Raw genomic sequence first — 12,503 nt, forward strand, 5'->3', positions numbered from 1 at the left:
ATTCACTTTCGGCTTGTTTATGAATTTTGCTATAGAAATTGTTGAAGCTAGACCACCCTATCTACATAAAAGAATGTATTAGTAAAATGTGTACGTTTATTTTATCTTTTTGATTCTCCATTTTACTAAATCATTTATAATTTCTAAGAGTTCCACTGAAATATCAAATGTTTAAATATAAATTTTATATTTTTGATAAATAGTTACACTCATTTTTTTATTCTAGGGCTTATTAGAAAATTTGACATTCCTGTCGCAATGGACGGGACACAACCAGTATATTTATGTTATATATTTATGTTATATTTAAGAGCTAGGTTATATTTTTGGCTCCGCCGTTGAACAGCAGACATCATGGAGGGGAGGGAGCCATCCGCGGCGGAGCAACCTGAATTTGTTAGCCGGAAGGAGAAGCGAAAGGCACTGAAGAAGGACAAGAGGAAGCAAATAAGGAAGGAGTTAGCAGAGAAAGCTCGCGCTGAGGAGGAAGCTCGGATCAATGATCCCGAAGAGCAACGAAGGATTCAGGTGGAGGAGGAGAGGGAGAAAGAAAGGTTAGAGAGGGATAGAAAGGAGTTCGAGGAGAGAGAGAGGATTTTTCTTGAAGAATTACAAAGGAAGAAGATGGAAGAGGAAGAAGAAGAGCGAAGGAATGTTGTTGAAAGAGAATTAAAGCTAAAACAGGTTTGTCTCTTACTGTTCTGATACGATTAACTTGTTGATTTAAACGTTTCAAATTGATTCGAGATTACTATCTTCTGGGACAAATCTTGAACTATTTACTTCCCAATAGTCTATTATGTATATTTGGGATTAAACTTTTGGGACAAGATGTGATATTTTGTCTTGCTCTATTCATAGTGGTCGCCATAATTCAAAAACTACAAGGTCACCAGCTAACATATGCATAACGTAAGTGCTCAGCCTCAGTTACTACATGATTGTGACTGAGCTCAAGAAGGCTCATGATTGTTAAGCAATAAGCAATCATGTTTGCGAGTAGGAAGGTTCATGAGTTTATGGTAATACTTGAGCACAATTGTCTGGCTACACCTTGGCACTCATGTTTGTCTTCTTATCTGTGAAAGCCTATGATCGGGAGTTCAAGTGAAGAGTGTTAATACTAGTTTTTCTACTACGAGTTTTTATTTCTCAGAGTTAGTATTCACTTGGAAAAAGGACCGGATTCTCGTATTAACATCAATTATTGACCAAATGTGTTACCTAATGAAGCTTAGGGACCAAATGTGTCATCTAATGATGCCTAGGGACCAAATGTGTCATCTAATGACGCCTAGGGACCGAATATTGTATCAAGTAGTTGTTAAACATCTATAACCAAGCAGGCTTGAGATTGTATAATAATGCTTGAGCTTGAAATGGTCACGAGCTATAGTTATATCATATGTGGACATGTTTCCAATGGTGTATCCTGCAACACGTTGAGTAACATAAATGCAGATACATATAGGCATATAGCAAACACCTGATTTCTTTTTTGTTTCTACGAATTGTTCTGAAAGCCTTGGGAGTAATTCTAAATGTATTATGCAAATGCGCTTGGGGTGTTTAATCCACACATGAACTTCAATTAGTGTAATGTGACGGTTGGTTATGATGCCCATCTGTTGTTTAAGACCGCTACAAGCTCAGTCTGTTGTGCTTTGTGGAAGCTTGATTTGCTTACAGCCTAGTGTGATTTCACTAATACCTTCAGAGACATGCAATTCACTCAGACAAGAATCTAATGTGCAAAGTGATTGTTCTTTTTTCAGCTTTTTACACCTATAAAATAGCGTGTGTGCATATTGAATCTTCATGTATAATTGCATTGATCCCTTTTGCATTCTAAAGCCGCAGAGCCAATTTAATGATGCATCCATGTATAACATAGTAATATGCATATGTATAGGTGAGCAAAGTTACTTTTTTGTAGTAAATAACTTCTTATGTTCGAAATTATTGTACAGGAAGGAGTAGAGGAAGGTTCAAATGAAGACGATGAATGGGAATATGTAGAGGAGGGGCCTCCTGAAATCATTTGGCAAGGAAATGAGATAATAGTTAAAAAGAATAAAGTCAGGGTGAAAAAGAAAGACGCCAATCAACATACCGAAAAAGAAGTACAAAACTTAATCTTTTGTTGCCCTTCCCGGGTGAATCATCTTTTTTTGTGTTTGTTGCAGCACACTTACGACTTTTAAGTTCCTTTTCTTTTGCAGGATCCTAATAGACCTACATCAAATCCACTTCCTCCACAATCTGAAGCCTATGATGCTTACAAGAATGCGCCCATGACGTCAGTAGAGTTGTTGGACTCTGTTGCCCAGCAGGTTCCAAACTTTGGAACAGAACAGGTCGGTATTTGGTAGGATTTTTCTGTTACTGTCGTGTATGGTGTACTCAACCAGTTCTGCATTGGCCTCTTAATTTTGCAGGATAAATCTCATTGTCCGTTTCACATAAAAACTGGAGCATGTAGATTTGGTTTGCGTTGCAACAGAGTTCATTACTACCCTGATAAATCTAGCACATTGCTTATCAAGAATATGTACAATGGACCTGGCCTTGCTTGGGAGCAGGATGAGGGACTTGAGGTCTGTTGTTGGGTTCAGGCTGTGATTCTAGTATCCTGATGATAACTTCAATGACCATCTTAATAGGTTTTATAATTTAGTTTCTATTAATTAGTGACTAATAAAACTCACTTGTGAGTAATCATGGTGGTACATCAATTTTAGAAACAATCTTTTTAAGCTGCAACCTTCTTAACTGTTTATTCATCTACAAAGCTTACACATGCATAAATCTTAAGCTGTTGATACCAACAATCAATTACAACGACCTGAACAAATGTTTTCTTATTAAAATGAGAGTTTCCATTATATATTAATTTGACTGTTAGTTCCTTTTGACTTCTCTTGTGCATATATGAGCTGTTTTGAGTCTGTCTGTTTGCCTTTTGATGTCTGTATATGCCAGTCAACGTGTTTTAACTTGTTCATGATTATTATCAAAATTGTAACTCCTACAATTTCTTGGCGCAGAGCAAGTTTCTCGGGAGACGAGACTCTTTACATGCAAGAGCTCTATTCATTCTATTGATAGGGCAGTATTTGTTTAGCATTTATAAAAGTCAAATCATGGGTCTAACAAGTTACTTTCTGGGTTTCAGTTGGCCACATTATTCATTGAGTACTACCAATCTGTTACTCCTCCATACAATTCATGCATTTCATTGTTCAAGGCATATTAATGTGCAATTTGAATGCAACTATGATTCTTACACCTTAATGCTTTAATGAAACCGGGATTGATTGTTGCTTGCACTTCTTGTTGTTCTTGACTACCAAATCAGAATTTTTCCCCAAGATCAACGACGGAGGTTCATGGTTTTGGCCTGGAGATTAATGTTATTAGCAATATGTATCCTACATTCTCTCTAACTCGATTATTTTTTAATTCGTTTTCCATGATGTGTTGTTGATTGTGATGACATTATCTTACTAGTAATTGCTTGATAATAACCTTTTAGATATTTTGAGTTCGTGTCTCTATAAGCACCTGACTCTTCAATTATACTCATATAAAAGGGAGTTTGTAACCCTGGTTTTGGGAGAACCGTAGAAGATTATTTTGGTATTTTCTTCAGACATGCCTATTTGATCTTTTGAGTGGGTACTTTGAGAATATTCGGGCCGCTTATTATTTAGTTGTGAGAAATGGTTCACTAGAAATTTATGTAGTTCTTTTTGCCTCTGGATTCGAGTTCCTTAACTCCTTTCCAGTGCTACTTATCATGCAATTGGAGAGCTGACGCTAAGATTTGGTAGTCTTCAATCTTGACCTTGAAAAGGACATCAACATTGCCATTTACAGACGCAGTTATTACAAGGTCAATTGATGGAAGAGGAGCGAGAAACCATTGCGGACAGATTCATGCCACCTGATCTGTATGTGAAATTACTGAAATATAGAAGATGCATCACATTAGATTTAAGGGTTGGAGTGGCTGCATGGTATTTAGTTTATGGTGTAAGATAAGATTTTTTTGGATGACCATTCCGTTTTTGCTTTCTCACTTCTTAGCAGGTCAGATTCGTAGTACATGTAGTCTTTAATTTGCTTCTAGATGACAACTTACAAATTTTCCATGCAAATCATTTAGAAAGAGTTGTGGTCGTATGGGTACTATGGTTCATTAGTTTTATATGTCACTATTATGCACAAACAATATGTTGGATGAAGTTAAATTGTTCATTCTTAACATCGTTCTTTCCTCTATCTAAGGTTTTCATCTGTACTTAATGATAACATTCATGTATTTTGCTGATTTAATTATTATTTCTGTCTAAAATTCAGTTAAGTGACTATACCGAGGACATATGATTAGTAAGATGCAATATACTTAAGCTCACCCGATATCTGCCATAATGTGTGTACAGCTGGAGCTAATTAAGTTCTGCCCTTATCGAGGTGGGAAACACCTACCACCTGAATAAAAATGTGTATTACCTTGTTTGAAGCTCTCCCAGACTCCGAGTGTACACACACATATATATAGACATGCAGATGCATATAAGATATAGGTGTTGTACATATATATACAAACTTACACACACATATGTATATGTGCATACATGTACACAAATATATTATATAGATAGATATGCATATATGTATAGCTATTATACATATGTGTATATGCATATATACATATTCATAGATACATACCTACATACAATGAAATTGACGGATGAGTGTGGTTTGCACGGTTTGTACAAATATGGGTGGTTTGCATTTGATAGCTCCCATATATATATACAAACATATTCACATATGAGTTGTGTGTGTGTATATATATACACACATAAATACAAGTACACGTGTGTGTATCAATATCTATACGTACTTATGTGTGCGTGCATTTGTGTGTGTATATATATATATATATCTTTGTATATGCGCAAATATGCAAATATGTATGCACATTCAGGCATATATGTGTGTTTGTCTGTATTTATCCAGGTATAAGTATGTTATAACTTATAATGGCACTGTACAAACTTGTCTCTCATGATGGCTAAGGTAGTCCAGTTTTAGCCTTTGTTTAGTCAGTTGTAGTTCATAAGTGGTAGGAGATATATGTGGTTAAACCTAATGGGAAACCATTATAAAGATCAATTTTTTTTAGTGAAGTATTTTTCAAGTGGTTGCTTTTTCTTTCTTGCGTCTATCTTCGATTGTTTTTATTGTCATGTGTTTCTTAAAGCTTTCATCTTCTAGACCTGCACGATCTAGAGTTAGTTCCCCATACAAAGTAATTCTTACAATTCTTTGATTAGGTCCTCAGATAACTCTATTTTTTGTGGTTGCATAGATTGGTTTCACTCTTGTCTTTTGTCCTTCAATTCTGTAATAAGTTTGTACTTTGATGTTATATGGCCATGGTTTAAATTGTTTGAGGAAGTACGTTAGTCGACAACATATGTAATATATCTAATTAAAACTCCCTCGGATCTTGAAATAATCTCACCACTGCTCATGAAGGTTAATTATCACTAGAAAGGAAAATGGAAGAACAAGAACTAATATATAGGTTAGAGCTGGCCAAACATGTCTCCAATATACTCTGATAAATGGAGGCAAGCAAAATGAGATTTTAGGTGTATGTTACATTGTCAGCACCACTTGCTTCTGTTGGTAGTCCCTTCTCTAGTGTTATGAACTTCTGGGGGATTATTTCATCACATCATCAACAATTCCTTCTCCTCGTCTTCTATAGTCTTTCTTCAAATCCTATTAGGTTAGGAAAATCTGTTTTTGAATATTCATATTAACTCGCGATATTCATTTAATCAATATATCATCAAAGGGTGCTTTTATTATGCAGGTACAATTCTCATAGAAGTCACTAGAACAAAGTATAATATAAAGTGGTGACAGAGATAATAATTATAAGTTTTTTAGTGGGTCTTCCTATTCTTCAAGTGCAAACCTATTCCTAATGTAGCAACCCTGCTCCATATTTGATCCATGAAAGTTAGATGTTGATGGCCTTTTCTTTTCTCTGCTCATAACTGAAATTCTTCCCAGTTGAAAGCTTCACTATGATATCCAATGTTTGTCTGCTGCCTTTTATCATGTTTCTAGAAATCCTAATTTATGCGCATATTATGCAATGACATATCATATCAAGCATTCCCTCTAGAAATTGAGCTTGGCCTTTGTTGATGAAGATACTACGTTCTTTTGGGGAGAACTTCTGAATGCATGTTGGTTAGTCCCAGCTGCCCACATGCGTGGGTCAACTTGAAAAGATACAAACTTACAAAAATCAGTAGCTTGAATTGTTTTGGATGCACTTTGGGGGATGGTCTATACACAGGAATACCTTTGCCATGCATCTTTGCTCTTAGGTAGCGTTTGGTACGCAGACATAATTGGACAGGACTGAACAGGACAGGACAAGTGGGTAGGACTGGACAGGACTGAACATAACAGGAGTATGTCTGGTGTTTGATACGACTAGGACTGGACGAGACAGAGCTAGACAAGCTACCCCCAAAAGTTATTTGATGATTTTAAATATTATATAATAGTTATAATTAACAAAAATAAAGTAAATAATTAAAGAATAAATATTTGTACATAATTTTCATATTTGTACCAAATTTGAATGAAAATTTTGATATAATTGATGGTAGTAGTGAACAAAATGAAGGCAGTTCCAGCATTGAGTTCCTTGCCTAACCTACCAATCTATTAGATTGGTTACAAGATGTGTTTGCGGATTTCTAGTTAGCCATAATTGATTCTCCATAAGATCAACATGCAATCTTTTCCTTATCTTTTTACATTGAACTAGTGAATAAATGACAAAGGATTTTCTGATCTCTACAGTATACAGAAGAAGAGGTCGAGCACAGTTATGAAGAATTTTATGAGGATGTGCATACAGAGTTTTTGAAGTTCGGGGAAATTATAAATTTTAAGGTCTGGTTGGAAAAGCTATTTGCTCATTTCTCTTTTTCTTTTTGTTGATAACTGTGTGCTGTGAATTTATGATAGTAGATTAAGTTTAGTAGTGGAGCTATACCTATTCCTGCTTCATATGCATTACTTCCCTCGTAATGCGTGTCTCTGCGATCATTGGAGTGGTTTGAGAAGTTTTACTTGGTTCTAATAATTATATCAATTACAAAAGCTACATATTTGACTAGGGATGTTCATCTAAACCATCAAACAGCCACACAGCACCACAAAGCGTGGTTTAGAACTTCCGCAATGCGATTTGCAGTTTGCATTTTTACCAAACTGTACTATGCGGTGCGGTTTGCAGTTTTGAATCATCAAACCATGGTTCAAACCGCAGCACACCGCACTTGTATATATATATCTTAATTTTATATATAGCATATATATAATATATATCGAATAATTGGGCTAATTCAGTTTGAAGTTACTTCTTGGACTATTTTTAATATGTAATATGTATTTGGGAATTGAAAGTAAAAACTTCTTATTTATTTGGACTACGTTCGGGTTATTGTTGAATTTATAATGAAGTTTTAATCTTATGATTGTTGTATTCTAGGCGTAAAGTGCGTTAGGCACAAACCACATAATGGGCGGTGCGATTTTTTGTGGTTTGAGGTATATGCAGTGCGGTTTGGGAAAATGCTTAAACCGCAGCATGAGCACCCCTATATTAGACAGTGGCAACAATCAATCAAACCAGTGATGTCTACAGGACGTATTATTGTTACTTGTTAGTTTGCCATGGTTGATAATGAATCAATATTACTTGTGTTTAGGTGTGCAGAAATGGTTCTTTCCATTTACGAGGAAATGTATATGTCAACTATAAGTCGCTGGATTCAGCTGTGATGGCTCATAATTCTGTGCATGGTCGTTATTTTGCAGGCAAACAGGTATTATATGTTGCTTTTTACATAGTCGTGTGTTGTCAGAATTGCATTCGTTTATGTTTAGCTGTAAAAATGAACTCAACTTCTATTGTTTGTAGATACTGGTTTTTTCAACTTCATTTCTGATCTCTTAAGTGTTGAGTCAGAATTCCAGGCCAATGCCATTTTCCAATTGCATGTCATTTTGTGGGTTCCATGTTCTTTTCTTCTTCATTCTAAACCAATAATAAGATGAGATACAAATGAAATCAGAAATGAAACAAGATGGCCTAACTGAATTGGCTGTTACAAATAAATCTTTGGCATCAGTTATAGTTTATGATATCCAAATCTTAGTTGCGCTATGTTGTTTTTATCAAGCGCAATTCTTTGGTGGATGATATAATGAAGAAAATTTTTAAGTTGTTAGTTTGCATTAGATTGTTTGTTTTTAGAAGAGTAGAACTAGTACCTGGATTTGTTCAGACCTTCGTAATCTTGATTCTAACTGCCACTGCAATGGATTTGGGTGCGGTTTACCTCTTTGCAGCCTAGGATTTGAAGAATTACCTTTATCCTTGTGTCAAGTAGTATCCATAAATATCTTTCATTGAACTTCCCCGATACTCTTAGTGGTATCATGAGTGGAGTGTCTAGAAAAAGCATGGCGAGCTATGTGAGTTTCTCCCAACTCTTTACCAGTTTCTTCATGTTTCTTTTTTCCCTTCTATTTGTGCCTTTTTAGTACGTTTGGTAAGCAGGACAGATGTCCCACTTTTAGTGTGATGTTAGACGGGCAGCGGACAGGATCAGAGTGGGACAAAAAGTTCCATTTTTTTGTCCCATGAAAATAGGGGGAACAAAAATCATGGAGATGGGACAAGATTAGTACATTACTAAACTACACATACAAATTATAACCCTAAAACCTTTCATGATTCTTTCACTCGCCTACCTCATTCTTGCCTGTCCAGTTCCAATCGTGTGTCTTCCTCTCATTCTTCTAGCAGCACCATGAAGATGTGGGTTTCTTTCACACATCCCCCATCCTGTATGGTGTAACATGAGAAGCCCCTTCTCTTTTCAACCAACTGTTCCTTCAGTCAGGGCTACGAATGGCATCTCTTAAGTGTTTCCCTTCCATACTAACTTTATTTTTCAGTTCCTTGCCTAGTCTACTTATCTTCTTTCCCACAGGCTCTGGTGTCTGAAAATTTGTAATCATACTCAAGACTTTTGCTTCTCTTTAATTGTGCTTATACTCTGCCTTTTCAACTTTTTCTAGCCTCTTGGTTTCTCTTAGATTGGTTGGTTTCCACTCCCCAATTAAGGAATCATAGAAACTGATTGATGAAGAAAGTGTTATTCAAGGCCGTGTTCCTATGTCCATCCTTTTAAGTCTTCAAAAAGCTTCCTGTAGCGGTGAACGATGTTGCAACCTTTTGAGTTCTCCTGTGGAATCCTCTTCACATCTTGCAGTGACTTCATCCATAAAATTTTCCAATGTCACGTCAGGTGCCTAATATGCCATGCTTTCACATCTTGCAGTGACTTCATTCATAAAATTTTCCACTACAAGTCAGGTGCCTAATATGCCATGCTTAGCTATGTGCTGGTTTCTCCCCTCTGAAGTCTGAACTTCGGAAATCTTGCTTAACAGCCATTTACAAACTATTTGGTACTGCTTCTTCAATCTTTGATGAAGCCATAAAAGGTCCCAAAATGGAGTCACTAATCTGTCCACCAGATTCTCCTTCGCTGCATCCCCTATTGATGGATGTGTGTCTTCTTGTGTAACTAAACAACCATCACAGTCTCAACACCCTTCAGCATTTGTGGCAACTATTGATTATATCCTTTTTGCATGTTTTACACCGGTCCCTCTCCAACTTGTCCTGCAACTTCTTTGAGTCACTGCATTTTATTTCTTAAATGCCTGTCGCTAGACTTGCTATCCTCTGAGTATTGGTAGCCATAGTGGGATCAAATTGGCTCTGATACCACTTTACAAGGATCTTCTTAGATGTAGAGAATTCTGAGAGGATTTAGAAAGAAGCATTTAAACAGACAGACACAGAGAGAGAGAGAGAGAGAGACGAAAGAACATTCTTATTATGACCAAAAGTATGCTTTTCTTGCATCAAAACAGTAAGTTATAGGTCTAACCTTTTAACTAACAATCACCCTACCTTCTCATTTGGTTACAGCTACCAACAAGATGTTCAATAGATGCTGGAGTGTATGAATTTAGATGGAGGTTTAGACTTTATTAAAATCTGCATTCAACAAATTTTTGTAAGTATGTGGTCAAAGACTCAAAGTAGGAAATCTATTGCTTCTTGTGCGGATGTAATGCATGAGAGGCCATAAAATTATCACGAATATAATGCTGGAACTTTAACGTAAGCTTCAATCTAGTTCGGATAATGGGATTGTAGGATTTGTGGAGGGTTGATTGGCTATTGGGGAAGAATTGGCTATAAGTTTCACATAAGGATCCTGTTTAGGACTACATTGTTGATCACACCTTCACATATTCTGTCTTTTCCATTTTCTGTCTAAGTTCCATAATAGAAATTAGAAGCTGGTTTTTCTTCTTTGTTATGTACACAGTACTGTGGAGCTTAGTGTGCATATTTCTAACATATGGAATATTTGTTATACAATATTGTGTTATGATTAACAACCGAAAAATTCCTATTTATATTTCCTCATTGTGTCTATGATATGAAGTGTGTAGATCTATATTGCAACAATGTCATATTGGCTCTGCCTCTTGCACAAGCCGGGGGTCTTCATGGAAACAGCCGCTCTACTCTTTTGGAGTAGAGATGAGGTCTGTGTACATCCCCCCAGGGACCCTACTTTTGAGTGGGATTTACTGAGTCATTTTGGTCTGGTTTAAGATGAAATCGGGGAAAAAATCACTCGTAAAAGTAGGGTCTTGGGGGAGGGAGAGATGCATGCAGACATGACCTCTACCGTAAAGAGTAGAGTGGCTGTTTCTTTAGTGAATGCAAATATTAAGTTTTCTTCTATAGGTTACCGATCATTCAATAGAAAGCCCTCATCACAGGAGCCATTTTGGAAAAGAATATTGGATGCATAGAGATAACCATTTTTTTTGGCATTTGGATGGCTGATGAAAATGCTCCTCCACACTCAAAATTAGTGATTAATCTCCGTTGTTCCATCGTTGCATGCAACCACAAAAATCTCATGATTTTTAGTTCATATGCATGTGTTTGCATTGGAAGACATTCTAAGTCATGTCCTAAATAGAAGGGATGAAGTAGCATATATATATATATATATATATATATATATATATATTTGTAGTTATTACAAGCACATTTTCCCTTTTATAGTTGTATAAAGTTTTAGTTTATTATTTCCTTGGGGGAGTGAGTTTAAGAGTTCCATATCACTCATGCTTTAACAACTGCCTACTGGATTTGGACCTCAATCTTGATTTCCGATTGGCTATTGACAGGTTAAATGTGAGTTTGTTAGCTTAACGAAATGGAAGGTTGCCATATGCGGGGAGTACATGAAATCAAGGCTTAAGGTATCGTCAATGCGCCCAACCAAGATTCATAGTTATGTGTATATATTCACTTATTGTTCTACGCCTTAAGTTGATTCGCTTAGCGTTCATGTTTTCTATTCTAAATTGCAACTCTTTTTAATCAATATTCTGCTTACTACCAGACGTGTTCCAGAGGGTCTGCTTGCAACTTCTTACACTGCTTTAGCAACCCTGGTGGAGACTATGAATGGGCTGATTGTGATAAACCGCCCCCAAGATATTGGGCGAAAAAGATGACTGCTTTATTCGGTTATTCGGATGACTCTTGGCATGCCAAACAGAAAGAGCAACCAAGTCCAAAGGATAGCAAAATATTCACATCCGATAGAGACGGGTTAGTTTTAATTTGTATGGCATGACTGATAAAATCTCATAATTGCATCTTTTATGCTAAATACAAATTTAAGAATCAGGAAACACCCTTACTTGGTTCAAAAGAATCTTGAAAACTTCACACCAACCCTTGAGGGGAAGCTCAACTTACACCAGAAGTCATCGCTTCAAGTTTCAGGGCCACTGAGGGTTTGTCCGTCTGTTAACCTCAGGGCCTCATGAGATTAGTCAATGTGTACCCAAGCTGGCCCAAGGTTACCCAAAAAAACTTCCACACGATTTTTTACAAGAAAAAGAAATAAAAGAACAATCAGATAAATTCTTAGAAAACCAGTGTGGTTGCATCCTTGAATTCCAAAGTTCTTTAAATTAAATTCCTTTCATGATTTTATTTATAAGCAACGTTCATTTAGTTTCTTCTGTTTATTTGTCTTTTCGCCGTTCTGATTATTCATATGCATGGAGATTCCTAATTCTCCCTTTCCTTCAGATATACAATTTCTAGCATGCCTCTCTTTAGAAAAGGGGCAATCGTTTGGAATTTGTTTCGGTTTTCATGTTTGTTGCTTGTCTGCAGTTATCACTCCAAAAGGCGTCGATCTATCCAAACAAATCAACACGATGGAGGTTCTGGTAGAAGCCGCCATGAGGAAAATCATGCTCGAAAGAGC

The 12,503-nt window shown here is 36.4% G+C and overlaps 1 protein-coding gene across 1 annotated transcript in view; it reads left to right on the plus strand.

Annotated features, from left to right (window-relative positions):
• Positions 1 to 256: 256 nt before the first annotated feature.
• Positions 257 to 12,503, plus strand: part of LOC112501810 (zinc finger CCCH domain-containing protein 5) — a 13,317-nt gene continuing 1,070 nt past the window's right edge. Inside the window, exons 1-9 of the mRNA XM_025105539.1 lie at positions 257 to 684; positions 1,971 to 2,123; positions 2,223 to 2,357; positions 2,439 to 2,597; positions 6,904 to 6,996; positions 7,818 to 7,934; positions 11,404 to 11,478; positions 11,622 to 11,833; positions 12,410 to 12,459. Coding sequence (XP_024961307.1) covers positions 355 to 684; positions 1,971 to 2,123; positions 2,223 to 2,357; positions 2,439 to 2,597; positions 6,904 to 6,996; positions 7,818 to 7,934; positions 11,404 to 11,478; positions 11,622 to 11,833; positions 12,410 to 12,459 — 1,324 coding nt within the window. The 5' untranslated portion in view covers positions 257 to 354. The remainder of the gene's footprint in view (positions 685 to 1,970; positions 2,124 to 2,222; positions 2,358 to 2,438; positions 2,598 to 6,903; positions 6,997 to 7,817; positions 7,935 to 11,403; positions 11,479 to 11,621; positions 11,834 to 12,409; positions 12,460 to 12,503) is intronic.

This window comes from Cynara cardunculus, unplaced genomic scaffold (genome assembly GCF_001531365.2).
Source record: "Cynara cardunculus var. scolymus isolate 2C unplaced genomic scaffold, CcrdV1 Un_Scaffold_589, whole genome shotgun sequence".
Classification (NCBI taxonomy): domain Eukaryota; kingdom Viridiplantae; phylum Streptophyta; class Magnoliopsida; order Asterales; family Asteraceae; genus Cynara; species Cynara cardunculus.